Source organism: Mizuhopecten yessoensis, unplaced genomic scaffold (assembly GCF_002113885.1).
Source record: "Mizuhopecten yessoensis strain PY_sf001 unplaced genomic scaffold, ASM211388v2 scaffold9687, whole genome shotgun sequence".
NCBI classification, from domain to species: Eukaryota; Metazoa; Mollusca; class Bivalvia; order Pectinida; family Pectinidae; genus Mizuhopecten; species Mizuhopecten yessoensis.
Window position 1 is genome coordinate 87508 of NW_018408172.1, and position 22926 is coordinate 110433.

A 22926-nucleotide genomic window follows, 5' to 3' on the forward strand; every position below is an offset into this window, starting at 1 on the left:
AAACACATTCGTGATAACTACTTTCGAGTCCCGGATATGAAAACACTTTTCAGTTCCGTGGATTCGAAGGCATTATTTAACTATTTGAAAGACATCGGTCTATTTTATAGACTCTGATGTCTTTTAACCCACCTTACCATTTTTGACGTTATATATATATCGCATATTCCATATCATCTCTTCGTTATCTCTTTTATTATTTTAACCCCCTTTTTATTTTTTATTATCTATACATACAATGCGAATGCTTTTAAAATGAACCATTTTATCTGATTTTATCTTCGCTACTCACATGTTTGTTAAAAAAAATAAAAAAAAATAAAATAAAAATCACCATGGCCCTAAATGACCACAGCCGTCGATGGGCCGTTAACATAAACAAACAAACAAACAAACTTACTCATTAACGATTGCATATACACATGAGCGCTTTTCTAATATAAGCAAAGCAGCACGTTAGGTCGACAATACACGGAGTTAGTTCATACATGTAAGACTTTTATCTCAAAACACATATATCTTCTTTCTCACATCTATACAGCCTGCCTACATATCACACTGTTCGTATATATATTGTATTTCATCAAGCTTTCATTACCACATTTTTACGGTCTGTGTATGCTATAAACTCGACTCGAATGGTATATATTGAGGCAGTCTAACTTACGAAAGTATGCTTATCGGAACCTTCCGATCAACTCTCCAAAATGAAAAGGTACTGCGCATACCTGATCCGTGTGTCTGACCTCTGTGAACGCGTGATTGGTTCCTATTCTATTAAGGATCCCCGTCTCAATGCAATGTGGTTACGTCCCCTTAACTTCCGTTTGAATATTACTTGAGAACAGTTGGGGCAAAACACTTCCGAAGATTAGATAGCTTAATCGTTTTTTCAATTTTCATATTTATATGCTGATTTATACAAAAGCATGCAGGGGAGAACTGATATAGGCATAGCCTGTTGTTCAATCCAATTCATACAACATCATGGATAAAATTTGTTGAAAGGAAATGGAAATCGGTTAGAGCGATAGTATAACAATCTAAAAATCTGATCATCGGTTCCTGGTCGAGCCCTACTGAATTTCTTTACACTCAAAACTCTATTGTTGATTATATTTTGTATAGTTCATCGTTATGGTATCTTATAAAAGTCCCGTACGGTATGGTTTTCTTTTTCAAAAATAACCATGCCAAAATAAAATCGAATACTTAGTTACAGTTTGTGACAGTGGTACGGGGATTCCTTTGTATAAATAATTAACAGGCACTATATATAATGAGTCGCGCGCACTAAAATATTCGAGATGGACTAAGACAGGGAGGCAAGCCATTCTGTTCAATATCTAAAGTACGCCGATGTTTCATATATGAATCAGTGTTGTGGCTGCCACCTTGGAGTTAATTTTTTTGCATGGATCCTAACAAAGAAACTGTAAAGACCTCTTATGTTTTTCGATTAGTTAATGCGATGTTTTGTTCCCATTGGTCTGGTATGTGTTTATTGCGTAAAGCCTACCCTGTTGTCAAGTTTGCATATCAATATTGTTTACAGTACTTAAATATATCTCTCTAACGGCTGTTAGACGTTAACAGTATTCCGTCTTTGGGTACTGCAGAGTTATCTTCTCTTGTGAGCAGGTATTGATTGTTACGTCATTGGTTTGTGAGAGTAACGTCATCAATTTTTCAGAAATCAACGTAATTTTCTAACACAAAACAATGACGTACCAATCAATAGCTGCTCACAAGAGAAGATAACTTTGCAATACGCAAAGACGGAATATGTGCCGATCAATATCTTCCCTAACCAGGAAGCACTACGAAATCTGTTTAATACCCGGTATCCTGGCTTGCATGGGGACAGCAGGGGTTAACATATTACTCCGTACTATACTGTATCTTCTCTGGACAATTGCACTCTGCATATTAAATATATGTGATGATATTTATCCGAATCCTTGTCCACATACATATTCAACTACTAGTTTTGATAATATTTCTGTGGGTCATATTGATGTGAATTATATTCTTGATTTTCTTACTAGCAAAACCATTGATAGAATCCTAGTTCTCAAAAACACAAGAAGACCGTTTTTCCGGTGAATGTTGATTTCTTAATAAAATCTTTAGGTAAATCCCTTCATACTGGCTGTAAACAAACAATTGTTTGAATAAAAAAGGTTTCAACGTACAAAAAAAAAAACTGTTTGCATTGTTCAGCACGGTTGTTTTAATGAGCTGAGCTGTACGATAGGGAACTTGCAATGAACTTCCAAACTTCCAAACATTTTTATTCATCTCAACACCTTTGACTTACAATGGTATACAGAGATATATAGATACAAAGATGTCATGTACAGTAATATGCATGCGTGATTATGGATGGAATGCAGTATACAATCAAAATCGTCACGGCGTCAACAAGCCGTGTTCAAAAAGAACACGCCTACAAACCGAACGGTTGTTTCAGCGTGTCACTCACTGTATCTGGCTCGTCGATTGGTTGATAGAACGTTTGAGATCGATGTCGTCCTTGATATCAAAAGCAGTATATTTACATTTGCATGGCGTTGTCACTATATAGCCTCTTTGAAAGCTGTGTCGTTGATGCGACTTTAATTACCATGCATCACGAGACACAATTCTTCGCGTATTAATACAACACATACAAAACAAATCATATTGCGCTAGCGCGCATTATGCTGTTTGCTTGCAAAGCTGTGTCATTCAAATATATCATAAATACCATACAAAAACAGTTTAATGCTTAAGTACAACATTGTATCTTTTTCGGAGACTTGTTGTTTCCGCGCATTGTCAACTTACGATTACGCAGACACGTATATGCATTGCATATACATGTTTCAAGCCATGTCTCATGACTTGAATGTTTTGTTTAATATGTACTTATCCAAATTTTCGTGAACTATATAATGGTATTTATGATTACAAGAGGGCAAAACGAAGAACATTACAAATGCTTGAAAGCTGTCCATACCGGCCGCTGCACTGAAAGTTAATATCATAGAACAGTGCAAGATGTAACGTTTACATGCAAATATCTATATTAGTTAATTGCCATATTAGACTGTTGCGTTGAGCATATCCACATGCTATTACGTACACAGGGACTTGACACGTTCCTATGACCCAGAATGAAAAAAAAAATATCTTTCATTCTGGGTCATAGGAATGTGTCAAGTCCCTGTGGGTACGTATATGTATTCACAGCATATGCACAAAATGCATGATTTTTTTGATACCGGCAGCATATATTTGCCGGTATAAGTATTTCCTGTCTTGATAAAAACTATACAGTTTCAATTGTAATTGCAATATTAATTCAATTTTGAATAACAACTTAATAAAAACGAAAACAATTAGGTATAATTTTCCGGGGAATTATCTCCATGGATACGCTCCATCGAGAGTAATACTGCAGCTGATATTCGTGGGTACACAATGTACTATCGGCACACAGGTTAACCGTTATCTAACGTCACCGTACCCAAATCGGGACACTTTTTAGTTAAACATCAATGTTCTTTATACAAAATTATACTATCAGTTCCAAAGATGTTTGTCCATTTTACTTAAAAAGATACTATACATTTTACATTTTTATCACAATTTGATATTTTGGGCGCGTGGTTAAATAAAAAGAACGCGAAATACCATCAGAGTTAGGTAGGCCGTTGAACCGGCATTACTGTACCCTGGAAGGGACACTTCCGGTATTTTGGCGAATATTTGGGTATACACGATCAATATCGACAGAAAATATGAATAGTTAAAATATGTTAGAGTCAACGAGGGTTCTGATTAAATTTCTTCTCCAAACTCTCATTAGTTTTGATAAAATAGACTTTTGAAAATGATACCCAAATAAATAGCGTCGCACGGTACGTATTATGCTTACCTTTAAATTGTTCAAGCTTAATACAGTTTAATTGTCATGAAAATATTCTCAAATAAACGTACTTCTTTGCATTGAATGACAGTTTCTTGGGCCGATTGTACACTTACTTTTATTATAAAATAAAATGTTATCGTTTTCGTGCACATCATTATTATTATATAATTTACAAATATACTTAAGCAGGTATGTAAGTTATTTAACCGAATGAGTTGTCGAATCTTGCACCGGGCTATGATATTACTTCTCAGTGCAGCGGCCGGTAGTATGGACAGCCTTCAAGCATTTGTAAAAATCTTCATTTTGCTCTTTTGTAATCAGAAATTATTGTGGAATAACCTCTACGGAAGCCAGATTGGTTTTCGTTTATAACTGAAAATCCCCAGAGAACTTAGTTAATCTATTGGTAAGTATTGCTGTCAATAGTTTACCTACTAAGGTCAGAGTGGTAATGGGTCGATTTCCTTCAACCCAATACTTTTTAACCTGATCATCACCGCTTGATTTGTTGTTTTTCAAATTGTTTACACATTTTTCTATTTCAGCAGCCGATATTGGTTCAGTAAGGCTGAGATGCAAATCTGTTGTAGATCAACGTTGCCTATTTCATTTTCAAGTTCTTGCTTTGCTCCTGAGCTGATAGTAGGTGAACTATTAAGGTCATTGAAAAAGTTAAATAAGGTTCCAGTAGATATGTCATTATGCTTACTCTTCTTTGGAATGATTATCTTCCAGTATTCTTTAGGATTTGTTTACTTCATTTCATGTAAAAAAAAAAAATAGTCTTTTTCCTGTATATAACCAAGTCTTTGTTTAAAATTGACTTATAATATTTTCTTGTTTGTGCCATATACAAGATCTAGCGTTATCCGATTTACATCTTGTAAAACAATGTATTTTTTTCCGTGCCTGTTTACATTCTGAAGAAACCCAAGGTTTGTCATCACTTAATTAATCAGTAATTCGAGTACCCGTTTTAAAGACGAATACAGTAGCTGCAGCATTTATTCACATTGAATTTTTTTTCCGACAGTTTGATTGATCGATTCCGCTGTACGTTCGTGCAACTGATGTAGCTGGTCAGTACCTTCAATGGTGTTGTTAATATCTTCAATGTTAATTGATCTAATAAAAATATATCGTTTATTATTATCCCACGATTTAAATTACTTCAGAGCAACGATAATTACCCGGGGTTTGTGGGGAATTTGAAGGAAATGTTAGAGACGATGTAATGGGAGAATGTACGTCAGATAAGAGTGTATCTACATCACCAACCGACATGCTTAATATGTATTCTAAAATACTGCGACCAGAAATGAAGTAATCAACTACGCTTGACCCTTGACATGTCGTATTCCCACTTGTAGTGTCGCCTATGAAGTATGACTTGGGAAAAACTTAATTAAGAACTCATGTTTTCTAAATTTCACTGTAAAAGTATAAGATGGTAGATATGGTGTGCTGTTAACATGAAAAGTGATATTAGCCTCGGCTTCATATCGGTTGTCATCACAATTTCTTAGGTTCATATACCGCCATAGTCAACATACATCACAAAAAACATTTTTTTGTTCGTGTTTTACGTCCTATAACCATCCATAGTCATTTAAGGACGTAGCAGGTTATGGTGGTGGAGGAAAATCTACGGCCAGTTCCTGGCGACTTAACCCCTGAAACATGTAAAATTACTCTGAACACCTTAGTTTAGGTCCAACTTTAGCTATAACAAAGTCATGACAATAATAAATGCCAACAATAGTATTGTTGATCTGCCGAAGGAGGTTATCCGGGCGGGTGATTTAAATTAAGATGTGCTCATCCGAATTCTCAGCCACATCGGCTTATTTAGAAATAGTAATTAAGTATACATAAACCTCCCAAGTGTGACACTCTATCTGCAACATCTCTTTTTAACCTGTAGACGTTGTTTGGTTTAGTTTAATTTTGTTTGCGTCCTATTAACAGCTAAGGTCATTTAAAGACGTGCCTCCATAATTTTATGTGTAGGTTATGAGTGCTTGGGTGTATGTATGCAGAAGACAGGGTTTTAATGATAATATCATATTGCGCCCTAGTGCTCACAGTAATCACTGTTTATAACCTGCAAAGCTTTATGTTAATGTTATTACCAATGTCACTGTTGTAAAATAGACCCTTTCAAAATAAACATTTCATAAAAATCACATGCTCCATTGCATTTGACACCTAGAGAGAGTACAACGTTTTTGAGTCAATCCAACTTGAAGTAGCACGTATTATTACAGATTTAAGATGGGGAACTAGTCATGATGTTTTATAGAGAGTGATTGACATCGACCACTTAGTAAAAGAAGACATGTGCATCGAAACATTACACAGATGTGCAATCGTCCGCATACGTAATAGCGCTCTCAGCGATGCGTGATAATTAAGCATTGAACTGTTTTTGTATGGTAGCGCGCATTATGTTGTTTGCTTGCAAAGCTGTGTCATTCAAATAGATCATAAATACCATACAAAAGCAGTTCAATATTTATATTTACGTTTTCTCTGCCTCTTATGTTCATTTTGAAAGCTGTGTCGTTGATGGGACTTTAATTACCATGCATCACGAGACACAATTCTTAGCGTATTAATACAACACTGACCGGAACTACAATATGCAATATAAATAAACATGACGGCTGCTGAAATATCGCTGGGCATTGTGAGATTTGACAATGTCATTGTGAATTTATGTACAAAAAAATAAAATAAATAAAAAACACTTTTAATACAACGAAAACAAGACCAAGGTCTGCAATATCGTACAAAATGCACATCGGTTGAAATCACCAATGCCGGCAATGGAAACAATTTTAATGCTCATGCAATTTATCAGAAATGTCGTCTGTTACACTGCACTGATCAAGAGGGGTTCGTTACAAATGTCTGAAATACACATATTATATAGACCTACTGCCACATATGTTACAGACCTACTGATATGAGTCACGGCACACATAAATATTTCAGACATTTGTAACGAACCTGTGCTCCGTCGCAAGATCACTCACTTCAAACGCTATCAGTTTCACGCATCTCGCATCAACTGTTCCTCAGTTTCTGATGACATGTCAAATGACGAGTCTGTTATAGAATCTACTGACTGTTGTCAGGTTCCCATACAATAAACAAATACATTCACGGATTTACGGTGTTCACTGTATTTGTCCATGCGCGAAATTTGTTTCGGGGAAAAATCGAAACAATTTCAAATCTAACTTTCAGATCAGAGTTCTATTGACAATCTTACATCACCCTATAGACATATCATTCGCAATTGTATTGATACTGAATTGTAGAATAAAACTGAAGTGTTTGTTAAAATTTCAAAGTACTACTTTGTTTGCCAATCAGCACGCGACAATACGCTGTTCAAACTATTGAACGAAATTGTGTGGACTGTCGATAAGGCGGGCATTTTTAATTTTAAATATAAATTATAAGTTAAAAAAGAACATAAGAGGCAGAGAAAACGTAAATATAAGTATTGAACTGTTTTTGTATGGTATTTGTTGCGCATTATGCTGTTTGCTTGCAAAGCTGTGTCATTCAAATAGATCATAAATACCATCGAAAACAGTTCAATGCTTAATTGAATTCCACATTTTTGTCACCTAGCAACACTGATGAGTCCTAGAAGGACATACAGAATGGTGCAGTATAATGCTTGTTTGGCTTACTATATCAATTACCAAAGTGTACAGGTGCAAACACATGTGTGTGTGTCGCATTAATCTTTTAAAAATATAACTCAGTAATTCAATAGAAACTGATAAGCAAGATAAATGTACTTACCCGATGACGAGTTGGATCAGTCCAGTAAATCTCAGACCTCCTCTCTGCGTCATGTTATAGGTCCCCACTAATTCGGGTGGAATGCGTCGAACCAATGGCTATGTGCTACTGAAATAGTTAGCCATGCTTGACAGTGTGCTGTGCCTGTTACTTGGTTGTGATTTTGAAATATTGATATCTATGTTATGGCTCGATGGGTTGACATGCACAAATATAATGGATTTTACTCAATGAAAAAAACGAATTTATTTTTCATAATGGATGGACGGAAGAACATAATAGAATTTTTCTGTAGGACCCAACAGCCCTCGAAAGAAATAATTTGACCACTATTTCAACAGCACTATCTAACCGTTCTGAGTGTATTTTGGTAGTGGTTTTATTTGTTTATGTGTTTATTTATTTTTTATTTATTTTTTATTTTCACAAATTGGTTCATTTTCTATATATTTATTTCAAATGCTAAGATCACCCAAGGTTTTCCGTTATATACATTGACACAAAATATTACATTAACAAGACAATAGAGCTACACACATCCACGGATACACAAAGCTATACTCGTACAGTACCTACATAACAAAATACATTGTTATACAAGAGTATTTTAAATAAAGACTTACTTTCTATAATAACAACCTTTGTGAACATCTCCATCACCGTGTCGGGCCGAACACGTGACCTTGTCGTGAGCTCTCAGCTGAAAGATTAGTCCTTCTTTGTACAAAATTGTCCAGGCGATTCAGCTTATACACCATCAAATGCTATTAAGATTATATATAATACAGAGTCTCAATTCAACGAGAAGGTATTCGTTATATGTCTGTTTTTGAGGATTGTTTTTATTAGGTAAATCATGTACCGAGGCAGACCTATATGTTTTGGAAAGGGCTTTTATTGACTTATTTGTTGTCCACATTCTATTTTACTATCAATGTTGTTTTATCACATAACTGATCCATTTTGTAACGTTTACAGACTGCGTTTAGCAGTAATAATTGAAGAGAATCCAGAGACACTGGAAACGTGTTTCAAGCCGCCATGTTTATTCAAGAACCTTCTAAGTTACAGAGACGCTTGAAGCGTAACATTATCAAGGGGAACAACTCTTGATGCCTTGGAGGCTTATGCATACATTACACATTTTACTATGCCACACGGCCATGTCATAGATATGGTATTGCAAACGTGTAATAAAAGATAAAGCTGCTGCGATTAGCCAAAATTGTGGGTCCTATTCATATGCCACTAAAGGTACTTCTTTAAGTCACTGTACAACAAGATACACAATGTACATTCTACTGTGATTTTAAATGAATTTGAAATATTGTTTTGATTTCATGTGAAACGGTTAAGTAAGAACAACAATCTGGAACTACTTCGCACTATGCAGAACGACAATGCAATGGGTACTTTTGTTTTGACCAATATAGAGTCAGATGATAACAAATATTTGTGTTTGAAGATTTTTCTTCTTCAAATTATGAATGTTATGTGATAACTAAAAGCTTACATTCGTCTCCATGTCATTTTGATATGACATTGACACTGATGTCAGATCTTCTATTTATGAAATGAAAGAGAATAGGCAATCCCGAAATGGCATTGAGACGAATGTATTTGCCGAGACCTTTATGACAATATCTTGTTAATTTTGTTGACATCTTGTAAGACTTGTATGTTGTAAAGTTGCATGTTTGCGAGTACTCAATTTGACTAAATGTGTAGTTGCATGTTTGCGGTTATTCAAATTGACAGTGTGAAGTTACATGTGTATGGGTACTCAGTTTGTCTTAGCGTGAAGTTACATGTTTATGGGTACTCAGTTTGTCTTAGCGTGAAGTTTCATGTTTGCGGGTATTCAATTTGCCTAAATGTGTTTTTGCATGTTTTGGGTACTTTTAAAACATATCTGACCCACTCTGGAACACACTAAAGGAGGGGTTACATTAATCTGTTGTAACGTTTGCTTGTAGTTGAACGGTTTTGGAAGCGATAGCTTTAGTACGAACAGGCTGAAAGAGTCTGTCATCCGGAACAATATAAGTAGAATCCTCGTGTAAAGTTTTTATACAGATAGAGGAAGCGAATAAATTATGATCCGAACATGTTGAACACACAGTTGTTTCTCTAGAGTTTCCATCAGGTCTTTGAATATAACACTGTACTAGGTAGGAATAGTGTAGTGGCGATGTTCATGACTACGTTTACGTCTCCTTTGAGGAGTTAATACAATAATAAATGAGTGTGGAATTTAGTGCAATAGTAATTTGGCAAATTCGTTTTGCAATGCTCATCTGTATAAACAGCGGTTCAAGGGAGACTACTGTAAGATAATTTTTTTTATATATGTACATAATGGTAGCGAATGCCTCCGAAATATGTTGTACCAGTATGTTACAGATTTTGTTCCGTTTGGAATTATCTATACTGTAGAAAACGTTACATACAAATTGTTTTGTTTCTCAAAAATATGTTTGTAAATTGAAGACTAAATACGAAACGTGATAAACAAATCTGGCCAATCACTCACTCGCTGATTGCCTAGAAGTTAAAGGCACATTCCGTTCACTGAATATGACATAAACATTACTGACATTTTCATTACATTGAGACAACAATGGTATTTTACATATATACTGGACTGCTTAGTCATTAAAGTTCTAATATATTTGATTTGATTTGACTTGTTGCCTTAGTAATAAGCCATGGAAAAGTCTTACACGCATAATTATTTGGCTTCTTTTAATAACGTAATGGCAAAAACACAGATGACAGTTGACAAAACCGAAACAGTTTCATACTAAACGGTTAACTATATCGGTCAATACGGCATTGCAATTTATAAAGACAATCTATAAAAAGAAAGAAAAAAGTAATACAATCATGAGGACAAGTAGAGGTAGTAAGCTAAATTATTCAGCAGTCAACGAGAATGGCATAATAGTAATTCATGCTTTCTCTTAATAGTGTCATATTGAAACATATACTATTTTTAGGAATATATCAGTACTAAGATTACAGCATTTGTCTACATAAAACTCAAAATATGATCACAATATATTCAAATATTGCATCGTTTGACACACTTTTTCACTATTGACCCTTTGAAATTAACAAAGTCAGATACATCTCGCGAAATGTACTTCAGAGTTACTGTAAGTGTGCCGAATGTTATTAAACCATCTCACCACCTTGTTACAAGTTTGTACAGGAGAACCACGTCACAGTCCATCTGTGTTAGGAACAGTGTGGTACCCTCTCGCTGAAATCCTATGGCGTAAGGATTCCGGATTCCATCTTTGGCGGTCAGTAACACTTTGTTGAGCAAACCATCTTTTGTTAGTTGGTGTACGTTGTTTGAATCCATTCCACAAACATACAAATTTCCCTCGTGATCGCGAGCAAATCCACGTGGCGATCGTAGATCGGGGTCGCGGTATTTAAACACGTGGCTTCCGGACAAGTCTTTCGATGTTATGCCGACCTTGTCTGTGAAAACAACGTTGTCCCGGTTAGCCATAACGTATCTTGTACCGCGATCCTCTAGTGGACGCGTGCTCTGTAGTTTTCCATCCCTGTCTAACACTCGTATTTCGTTGGAACATGCAATGACCAGGGCTTCATCAAGTAGTTGAATTCCATGACATCCCGTGCCTACCTCCATCGTCTCGCTTCTGAGAGTAATTTCACCTTCCTTACTTAATGCCACCAGACATATGGTAGACTCGTCTGGAACAGTGAAAGCTAATTCTCCATTTGCAAGCTCGCAAATGTCCCAGGGTTGTCCACGAAGATCAATCGACGAAAGCATGTCACCTGTTTCATTAAAGCACTTCAGCCTTCGGTTTCTGTAGTCCGCCAAGACCAGAAAGCCTTTCGATGTGAAAAGACCACCAGTAAACCAGCAGTGATTGCTGTCCGTTGGACACTTTCCGTTTATTTCTAGAAGCTTTTCAATTCGCCTGTCTTTCAAAAAAGCCGGAAGTATGTTATTTGGTGCCCTCATTATGTTGATTTTTCCAACGGAAAGAACGTTTCTAGTGAACTCGTTGATGACGTCATTGACTACAAATTCATAGTTGTAGTCAAACACTCTGCTGCTTTCTGATTTCATGAATCTGTCATGCTCCTCACATCTTTTCCTCAGTTTTTGAGTCGTGACATAAACCTCGTTCTCGGCACCCATGGCTTCAGACACGGCAAGAATCTTCTTTCCATTCTCGGCTGCTTTGCAAATATATTCAAAATCCTTGCTTTGGACTTTAAGCTGTTCAACAATCGCTTCGTGCATTTTGGATAGCTCTTCCTTTAGTTTTTCTTCCATTTGCTGAAGCAGTGTTTCGATTTCATCACGTAACGATGCGACGTCAGACAAAATTGCTTCCTGTTTACGACCAAGTTCTTCGATCGTGTTGGAACGACTGTTAATGACTGCCAGAGTGTGATCCTCGACCCATTTTAATTTATCAGCAACTGACTTAATTACGCCGCTCTCCTTGATGCCACAGGCTATCTCATCTAATGACTTGACTTTCTGACATTTTCTGTGATCATATGTTACACAGTCCAAACAACACAGGTGGTCATGGTCGTAGCAGAAAGCTTCAACCACCTTTCCAGCGTGGGTCTGACATAGTTCCTCTGTCTCCGCCATCTTGTGGGGTTTGTTTCGGATCTCCTCCGTGTTAAGGACGGTATGGTCCATCAAGACTTTCATGCGCTGGTGATAAGTAACACAGTGTTCACAGAGAAATTCACCACAGTCGTAACACCAGGACATCGCGGTCGTGACGACATCTCCTCGAGAACATGGGCCGCAAGTCTTTACTCCTTCAAGAGAAACCTTCTCTATAAGTGCGGTAAGCAGGCAGCTGTTTGGGAGCAGTGGCAGCCATGAGTCTACAGGAACGTCTGAAACGGGTAACTTCGTCACTGTTCGACAGGACGGACAACTGAAAGAGCAGTTTGCCCGATTGTCTACTGGTATACTCTTGAAGTGGATGAGAAGACAGGCTGAACAAAAGGAGTGGAGACATTGCAGAGTTTTCGGTTTCACCAACACTTTATCACACAACTGACAAACAATAACATGCTTTTCGTAGTTTGCCGGCAAATCCATTTCTTCAAATCACAGGTAAACAATAAAGATTCTATGATGTATCTGTCTCCTTTAGGTTAATAACAGTAGCTATTTGATATTGTTGATGTCTCTTTTACCGCTACTCTTTGAGACAACAAACAAAACACATACAGACAGTTGTTACCAACAGGTCAATGTCGCATGTCATCGATTGTTCCTATAAAATACCAGACAATGTCCATGTTTAAGAAAATAAAAGACAAACACCAGTATTCCTTGTCATCGAAACTGGTGGTGAGGTAAAACTAATTCTGGCGTAGAAACGTTATCTGTGTTAATAAAAGATTCTGTCGATCAGAAATAATATGCCGAGCTAAGGTAAGTACAGCTAGTAATCTGGCAGAAAACCACTAACTTATCTGAGTCAACGTATCGAGCTGTTTGAATCATAATGGGCATGTTACCAATAGCGCAAATAAAACTTGACGCGGAGATAGGTATGTATATAAAAGGTCGACTTTCAGCAACATTAGTGGTAGCTTAACCAAGCTCGGATAACTCATCTTCAAAATACAAGAACGGATTCAATCGTAACATGTTATTATGTTTAATGCTTATCGGATTAAAATATTTTTTAAAGTTAATTATATTTCATGATAATTAAGCTAGCTTGTATCATTTAGTTAGGGGACTAAGTTGTGAAGAAAGCTGGTCGATAAGATAAACAGATAGCAAGGCGTACGTATCTTCGGGAGAAACATATTACAGTAAAAGGATGATTTCGAGGCATGCTACGTGCAATAAAACGATCATATATATATCTTGTTATGAATTACTTCAAAACACGGGAGAAAATTTCGTAAACTGACTGTACAAGAAAGGAAAACATCGATCGTTAATGGTTAAGAGGACTATACTTTTGTGTATCTGGCCCTGGTCTGCTAAATTTCCGATCGTGTGTATACAATAACGTCAAAACTTTCACCAGACATTTAAATAGATATCCATCGATTAGAGCTGGAAAACGATCAAATAAATATACAAGTCTGTCCTTGTATTATTGCTATTCACACCACACAGTAGGGATTCTGGAGACGTCGGCAATTTCAATTGCAAATGGGACATTAATCTTCATTTTTGGCATGCTCTGCCCTTTAACATCAACATTTGAAAGGTGTTTGAATGATATTTCCTTATCGTATTCATTGAAATGTAATGAAACATACAAGTTCCAAATAAGGATTTGTGACAGTACTTGCTAGCTAGTGTATGTTAAGATATTGATACGTTTGGTAAGTAGATCTTTAAGTAGGTGCAGCCTGTTTGAAAATTTACAAATGTTAAGTATCCTAGATTTTTACAACGAATATGTTTAACATGTATCGCTAGTAGCCATATAACTTAGCATAATCGTCCGTCATCGATATTATATCATTAATCAAAAGGGTATTTTTCTGTAAAGAAAGTTTTAACAATCATTATGTCTGCTGTGGCAACAAAGATAGTTACACTGACGGAGTTAGCTGTGGTCATTTTCGAGAGAGAAAAGAACGGGTGCAAAACGACTCTAACAGTTATTATATTTGAAAAAACACAAATCATTATCAATTTGTTATGTTGAAAGAAGCCGTTTATATAAACGAATAGCGAGAGATATATATGTTTCTTTTTTAATTATTTGAGCAAAGTGCGATAATGGAGCAAGTTAATTTTTTTATCAGTTATGTATTCAGACTGATTATGTACATAGAGGAAAGACCAAAATCATCATTTGAACTCAACATCGATGAAACTATGGCTACAAATGATCAAAGGAAAGACTAAACTGAACACCATTAAAACCTCAAGAATTATGTCAGATGTTCCGGAAGGGTTAGCGTCTTCTGCTTTATCGACAATACCAACTATATAAACCTAGGTCAAGTAATGCCACCTCGTCAAAGTGAGAATCGAGGTGGTGACAAAGAAACCAGAGGGTACACTAACTAGCGAAATGTATCAAGTTCGATCACCGTATCACATTAGGAAATAAAATGTCTTCCTATAAAACTATGAAACAAATTGGCCACACCAAGCTTTTCCGGATCCCCATAGGAATATCAACAGGGTCAAGGACAATGTCGATCAAAATTTCAATCAAATAGATTTCATATCTTCAGTGGAAAATGGTGAAATGATTTTTGAAGAAAATTCTCAGGCTGGGGGATGGTGATACGGTGGTGGTGGTGGTGGTTGGTCCTGAAGCCCAAAAAACCCCTCTTGATCCGCAACTGATAAGCAGAAGTCAAACAATGGAAAAATATACATGACGACCCCTGAAAAAGACGTAAACGGAAAATAAGGCCAGGAGTTGGGATGGATATCATTATTATTATTATTATGGAAAAGCATCCTTGAAAAATTGTCCACGATCAAGCATGCTCACAAACAACGCAGTACTGGTAATATGTTTTGCATTACATTTTAATGAGTTTGTAAGAAACAGTTGACAAATAGAATCAACAGATATTAAAGAGAAGTTGTATCACAATCATAAACAATATAACCCTGTCAGTTATTATAACCTGGGACCAGTTCATCAAAATTAGCCTAATGATATGTTGAGATAAAATTTCACTCATTTTTTTTTTTTTTTAAATACATTTGAAATTGAGTATTTGTGTATAAATTATCTGATGGTGATCAGTTTGAATTCGAAGAACGTCATGTTTTCATTTTTATATTATTTGACTAAAAAGTAAAAAAAAAAAGAAAAAAAAAATATTTAAAATTTATTTTAACTTATCATTAATGTAATGAACCTAGATAAACTGTGTCCAGTATATAAAAGTGTATAGACATGTTAGTTTAAATTGAGCCGTACATAATGTCTAGTATTGCTGTTGAATCGAGTGGAACTTGGTTAGTGTGAATTATCTCCATTAAAGCCAGAACTCCTCTCATCTAGTAAAATAACATACAGTATTTTAAATCAAGAACATCAAGAACTGATATACTATGTGCTTGATATTAAGAGAACCCTCTTCAAGACTAACCAGGTTCCACTCTGCATACGGTAGTAGCCAGGGCATGCTGAAGGCACGGCATTCTTAATAGTGTTCATTTAACTCGGATATAAGCATAATTAATCGTTTAGTTATCGATTGATTCAAGTATTTGGAATAGAATCAGGAATCACATCCATTGCCAGGAAATTATTTTTTTCCATTCAGTGGCAGTATTTTAATTATTTCTTTTTTAAATTAATGACATTTTTCTGTTAAATTTCATCCCTGTACTACAGGTTGTCTCCCTTTACAAGCAATTTAGACATGTGTATAAATCAACTGCTCTGCTTGTGTTATTTCATGCAAAAAAAAAAAATCTTTTGCAAACTGGCAATTGTTTTGCAAATATTATTACCTTCAAGCTGACCTTTCTCATGACAATTCAAGGGATACATTATGAAAAGTAACATACACAGAAAATTCAAGGAAATCCTTCATTTTTATCAAATTATTTTTATATACCTAACCATATATTACCCTGACCAAAGGTTTGTGACACAATAGGTGTAGAACATAGCAGTATATTTCATCTGATAGAGAACCATTAGCATTGACTTGAATAATGATGAAATACATCTCTGGATAAATACAGTATTGCACATCATTGTGAGATAAATATCAATGAGATTATAAACAGTTCGGTATATGTATGTCAGCATAAGGAATAGAATTAGGGTAAATTACTTCAACGAGATAGCACGCAAGTTTCAATTGGAAAGCATATACATTTTAACTTTTCTAGTCACCCTCAGATGAAAAGCACCATATGAACACAGGAATTTAAACAGCAAAATATTTTCTTAAATTCTAAAAATAAAAATACATTATTTTCGAAAAGACATTTGATTTTTTGCTAAAACAAAGGGAAGTTGATGTCATGTTTTACACAACCTCTTCCTGCTTTGAAACATTTAGCAGCAATGTAATCTGAAATTTCTGTTATGATTTTTTTTAAAGTTTTAAATGTTGTAACTGTGGTTGCAAACTAAAGAAACCAAGAGAACACTACACCAAGTGATGCATAAATAGTTTGTTTTTTCTCTGAAATACCAATACAAAAATAAGATTTGCAATGTTGAGTTTAATTACAAATACTTAAATTTACATTTTTCAATTATGTTCACATAAAGTTATTTTGTAAGTTACTAAAACCATACAGATAAGCACTCTTGACTCACTGAGGGTGGTAGATACTGTATAACATGCAATGTTCGTGTACACTTTGTTTTGTGGTTTGGATCTTTCAAACGATTTCATGGGTACAAACTTTCGTGGTTCTATGACACTTTCCTTGGATGTGGTAGAGTAAAGTTCATTTCATTTATTATTAAGTAGAATCTACAACATTTTCGGAATTGAAGTCTTTTGCATACTTTTTTTCATTGATATAACATGATCATAAATTACACATGTACAATGTATATATTTTTGTGTGCACATTTTTGATTGAAATAAACTTCACATATTTTTCACGTTTTCATTGTGAATACTCTTTCGAGTTGTAGAAACACTCGTTGTATTAATATTCATGGTTCCAATGAAAACAACAAAAGTTTATACACAACGAACATATCATGTTATACAGTAGATCTAAAAAAGGCAGGTTAATCAAATTAAGAACTTTTTAATGAATTGTGCATTTAGCACTTAATGTATACAGTTAGTAACAATAAAAAATAGTGTTCTCACTGTATGGCCAACCATCAGTAAAACTATAAGGCAGCAAATCGGGGAGATCAGAAACATACATTGTTAAGTTCTCTACAGATCTATACAATGATGGGCCTACAACAGAATGAATAGATTAAGTACACATATATATACTCCATATGTCATACAATGATAATTTACACAGCTATTTACTTATTCTGCCATCTTAAGCAGCACAAAAAAACCCCACATTATATTGATCTTCACAAAACACAAAACAGCTGCATTCTTTGAATGCTACAATTACATCAATTTTATACGTATTGAGCACCAAATCAATCATGATTATTATATTTTAGGAATTTAAAGTTACTTCCCCTTAAGTTTCCCAGCATGAGTTTCCATGGAATTACCAGAGTCAAAGGTAGGTTACTTTAGTTTAATAATCAAGCTTTTCTCTTACACTGACTAACCAGTGTCACAGTTGGTTATAACCAAGCTTTTCTCTTACACTGACTAACCAGTGTCACAATAGGTAATAGCCAAGCTTTGTTTTCATACACTGAATAACCACTGTCACAATATGTAATAGCCAAGCTTTGTTTTCACACTGACTAACCAGTGTCACAGATAGGTTATAACCAAGTTTTGTTTTCACACTGACTAACCAGTGTCACAGATAGGTAATAACCAAGCTTTGTTCTGACAGAGACTTGTTTATCTGAGTACCTGAGGAAGTTAATAAATCCCAAGAAACAGTTTTGGGCATCTTATGATGTTGGCTTAGGTCACTTTGTTTCACCTTTTTGTCTATATGATCTTTGTCACCGACATTGTCTTCCTTTGAATTCTGACCTCCTTTATTGACCACATTCCTAGTTGACCATTGGCTCCAGTCCTGGATGTTCGGCTCTGGTGCCTCATCATCCTCTTCCATCATCTGGTAGAGTTCCTTGAGACTAGTGAGGGAGTTGGAGTCCTGGGCCAGTTTCAGGGATTCTGGGGGACTCCTGCGTTGCCCAGGCTTGGCATACTGGTCCTCTATAGCCATTTCAGTGTGATGTCCATTGCTATAGAGACTAGAGTTTCGATGCGGAGGTTGGGGAGGAAGAGGTCTAAATGGAACAACCTTTTCTCTTTGTCCATTCACAGGCATATCAGAGTGCTTGCTGTTACTTGGGTTATGGTCTGATGGCAAGGGTGGTCTAGGAGGGGGTGCTCTTTTACTGACACTCACAAGTGGGGGTGAGATTCTGTGTAAAGGAGGCGATGAAGGTGTTGATCTGTGAAATGAAGGGAGTGGGGATGTTGCTCTTTGTGGTAGGGGAGGTGTTGAAGATCTCTCGGAAGGTAAGGGTGGAGAAGGTGCTTTCCTTGACTTCTTTGGTTTGTTTGCTTTCCAATCTATCAAAATTTCATTTTTATGAAATTTTGGTGGGACAGTTCTTGGGGGAAGGTAAGGTTTCGGGGGTGCAGGTGCCGGATGCTTTTTGTTTTCCTTCTTGTTGCCTTTGTATCCACTGACAACGGACAGGTCTTCCTCCAGATTGTCTGGAACAGGACTGTTGGATTTGAATACATGTACTGCAGGGTCACTGTCTACACTACCCCCCAGATGCCCAGGAAGGTCATGTAACATGTCTGGTTTTTCTGGTTCAGGATCTGTTGTCTCCCTTGAATACATTTTCTCATCATCAGAAAGGCTATAACTGTCTATAATAACTATTTCCTCATCACCATGATATTTAACATATTCCTTTTCATCTGAAATTTCAATTATTTCCTCTACGTAACAAAATCCACCATCAGATTCCTCATACTTTGAAAATCTACCAATTTGTTCTAAATTGGGAAATTTTACACTTTCTTCTGAGTTTGTAAAATCAAACATTTGTTCCACAGACTCCATGGAGTCATGTGGGTTTTCCTCTGATGACTTGTACACAGGTTGTTGATCTTTCTTTGTATCGGCATTGTTCATGTACAAAGGATCTTTTTCTTCCCTTCGTGCCTTTTCTTGTGACAATCGTTTAGATGGAATAGGTTTATTTTTCTTCGATGACCCTCTTCTGATAGTCCTATCAGACTGAGACACTCTTTCATCAAGTATACCCTCCACTGCAGGCTCTAAGTCATTGTCAGAACCCTCGTCATCACTTTGAGTGCTCTGTTTCTGACCCTTTGACCTCCGTGCCTCAGGATTGGACACACCAAACTCTGCCTTCTTTGGTAAGGATGCCGTCCTGTGGATGAGGACCTCTATGCTATGAGAAGATGTCTTGACAGGGGGGTCAAACTGTCGGATTGACCCACTCACTGGGACAGACTGAGTGGAGTCCATACTGTCAATGCTAGCTCCACGACTCTTTGATCGCGCTAGCTGCATCTGATGAAACAATATGGCATCCCTGTCTATATTAAATGGTTGATTATATTCCTTTTGAAACTCAACAGATTCTACCGAGACTTGCCTTGATACAGGGCCCATGAATGGTTCATACTTGGGTGTTGTACCAACACATGGAGAAGGAGCTTTCACGATTTCCCTACCCAGGTGGTAGGCATTGTCACCAAGATATTTGCCTCCCTGCTGTACCCAATTAGAATCCACTTGGTCCATTCCTGGACCAAACTCTGGGTCCAAGTCTTCCCCAAACACCATTTCTATCTCTTTGTCCTTCACCTCGCTTGTCAGCCGTTGCTGCAGCAGAGATTCCCAATTGGTGGAATTCACAGAGCTACTATTCGATTCTGAACTCATACTTTTCAGACTGACATATTCTCCACTTTCCTCTGAACCGTCGTTCATGTTGAACACCTCCGTGATTTGTTTTCTGTTGGGCCGTTTTGTCTCTCGTAATTTAAAAATGTCCATTGGCACAGCATCTTCCTCCTGAGCTTTTCTCGCCTTCCTTTTACGCCTCTCCGCATCCCGAGCCGCATCTCTTTTGGCAATCTCACTCAAAAGTTCTTGCTCATATTTAAATTGTTCTTCAAGGATGTTTTTCATCCTGAGACGTTCAGCGTCAGACAGGAGAAGCCTGATAACTAGGACCCCAATGCTTTCCTTAGACCCGTACCCCTGAGCCAGGTCCTGGAGGCGTTTGGCCGCCCGAACAGGGTCGGGTATGTCAATGATTTCATCAACAGCCTCCTGGTATGACATGTACTTCCACAGACCATTGTTTGCGATGATGATGAGCTGGTCGTCCTGTCGGAGGTTGATGCTGGCGAGATGGGGGTCGGGTAGGACATGTGGGTATAGATATGTACAGCCAAGCAGTCTCGTGTTGAATGTTACCCCACTCACACGCCCATCCTGCAACAAACAATTAGGTACCTCAAAACAAAATGAAACATAAAATATAAATGTAAAACAAATTATATACGTTTTCTTCTGTTTTATCCCAATAGACTGTTCTACCCTATGCATCCTATCAAACAGCTATTTATGATCCATCAAATATAGTGAGACAAACATTCTATCAAACAGTGGTGTAATTAAATTATTCATCAAATACATTAAGACCAGTCAGAGGTAAAGGTCCTTACTTCTGTGATGATGCCATCTGATCTGCAGATTCGTTGACACTCCTCAGTGTCTGACTGGATCAGGAAGAGACGGGACAGAGTGACAGCCTCACCGCTCCGACTGATGACAATCTCTGTGTCCCCGACATTGGCCACATTGAGCAGGTGATGTGTGTTAACCCCATCTGAGACCTTCTTAATGTGACATAGAGCCGCTGCAGCTCCGACCTTCTGACCTGTGCTCCTTAGCTTCCTGTCAAACATTGAGGTCATTTCTTGTGACAATTATATCAATGTCGTCATCTTGTCTCAAAAATTACTGCATGATCAAAATTATAAAATAAATGTTTTTTCAACATGATTTAGATTGATTGTTTATGGTAAAATCTTAATACACTGTAAACTAGGAAATTTTCACCACATTTTAACTTCGTCCATAATGAGAGCATTATCCAAACAGCAAATATCAGAACACAGCATAATGTAAAATCATAAATTTTGGTGGGACATTAAATTTCGTTTATTTCGTGGATAACAAAAACCCACGAAATTAAATCCCCACAAAATATAAAGAAACTTTCTACATGACCAAATACAATCAGACCATTAATTGCCTTATTAACACATGATATTGATTGTAGGGATGTTTTGCTGTGTTGAAGGATAGTTGATATTACATTGAAGCCTATCTAATTTGTACCCCGGTTTTTCCGATGCTGTCATATCCAAGATGTTGCATTTTTACCAGTTCTAATAAAAACTTCCAAATCATACAAGTGTATTATGACATCCTGCATGGCATTATATTACACAGGTTTTACTGTACTTTACAGTTTTCTTAACCCTTTCACCCCTAAGTAACTTTAGTAGACTCTACCATACATTTATTTTGATGAGTCCATTATTGTCTACAGTGGTGAAAGGGTTAATTTAGAATTATAAGTCAAATTGGTTTGATGTGTTTGTTACAAGGACTTACGCATGTGCAGCCAGCATGGTGTACTTCATACAGTGTTTCTGTGACGTCATCGTCTTCGACTCATCCAGCATGGTGTCACAGATTACCTCCCCTAGGATCTTGGTCACTTCATCATTTCGGCCACCGTCAAACATCCCAAACAATCCCTCCACTTCATTGGTGAACTTAGGCTTGTTCACAATGGCAACAGACAGCCTTAAAATACAGTACAGAGAAATAAATGATCTACTCAGATCAGACTTGGCATGTCTCTTGTTTTATTAATGGGGTGATAAAATCACAAATTCTACGTCTGTTATGATCAGTCAATATCAGTTAGGAGAGAAAATTCAACAAGGCTTAAACTGGATTTAGAAGAAAAAATCATGAAAAAAGTGACATGTGTTTATGCTCTTTTTTCTATATGCTGAATATGAAAACGAAATTTAACACGAAGTTATTGTAAACTTGTATTGAAGGTGATAATTTCTACTGTTTCCTTACTTGTTTCTCATGCCCGAGGTTTGAGACAGTCCTGACTGCCATGGCTGGTTCACATCATCAAACGGGGCTTGTCGCAGATCAAGCAGAGAGCGGTTCTGTCCCCTCATGTCAACCATACTGATTTTCTTCCAGTTGCTGAAAATATATATTTCAACCTCATTTAAAACTCACTAGCTGACACACCAGGAAGATTTGTACATATGTATACTGATACCCTTAGCTTAAGCCTCCCTCCCAAAACTCTAACAGCATATACTTTATGCAATTTGGGATGCCTTTGTCACTCCAAAGAAAGCATTCCTTTATAAACCTGTTCTAAATTTCACTTTGCTTGATCAATAGTCTTTTTCTTTCTTGGAAAAATGAAGCCCTAGAGTTTCTCGGATATTGTCCACAGACCTGATGCCCAAGA

The 22926-nt window shown here is 36.6% G+C and overlaps 3 protein-coding genes across 10 annotated transcripts in view; all 3 read right to left on the minus strand.

Moving 5' to 3' along the window:
• The window catches only part of LOC110458691 (N-acetylglucosamine-1-phosphodiester alpha-N-acetylglucosaminidase-like), a 27082-nt gene extending 18685 nt beyond the window's left edge, over positions 1 to 8397 (minus strand). The window contains exons 1-2 of the mRNA XM_021510553.1: positions 8365 to 8397; positions 7742 to 7846 (exon numbers count right to left, since the gene is read on the minus strand). The gene's annotated coding sequence lies outside the window, so the exon portion shown is untranslated. The remainder of the gene's footprint in view (positions 1 to 7741; positions 7847 to 8364) is intronic.
• Positions 8398 to 10485: 2088 nt separating this feature from the next.
• LOC110458684 (probable E3 ubiquitin-protein ligase TRIM8) lies at positions 10486 to 12863 on the minus strand. The gene has a single exon (XM_021510542.1). The coding sequence runs from the start codon at positions 12861 to 12863 to the stop codon at positions 10929 to 10931; it is 1935 nt and encodes a 644-aa protein (XP_021366217.1). The 3' UTR covers positions 10486 to 10928.
• Positions 12864 to 15269: 2406 nt separating this feature from the next.
• Positions 15270 to 22926, minus strand: part of LOC110458682 (PH domain leucine-rich repeat-containing protein phosphatase 2-like) — a 78829-nt gene continuing 71172 nt past the window's right edge. For all 8 annotated transcript variants that reach the window (XM_021510541.1, XM_021510537.1, XM_021510534.1 and 5 more), the window contains 4 exons: positions 22515 to 22649; positions 22032 to 22226; positions 21074 to 21305; positions 15270 to 20840 (listed from right to left, as the gene is read on the minus strand). In XM_021510541.1, coding sequence (XP_021366216.1) covers positions 18195 to 20840; positions 21074 to 21305; positions 22032 to 22226; positions 22515 to 22649 — 3208 coding nt within the window. In that variant the 3' untranslated portion in view covers positions 15270 to 18194. The remainder of the gene's footprint in view (positions 20841 to 21073; positions 21306 to 22031; positions 22227 to 22514; positions 22650 to 22926) is intronic.

Bases quoted from the DNA above. Each gene is read 5' to 3' on its own strand.
- LOC110458684 (XM_021510542.1), bottom strand. From the start codon at position 12,863: ATGGATTTGCCGGCAAACTACGAAAAGCATGTTATTGTTTGTCAGTTG.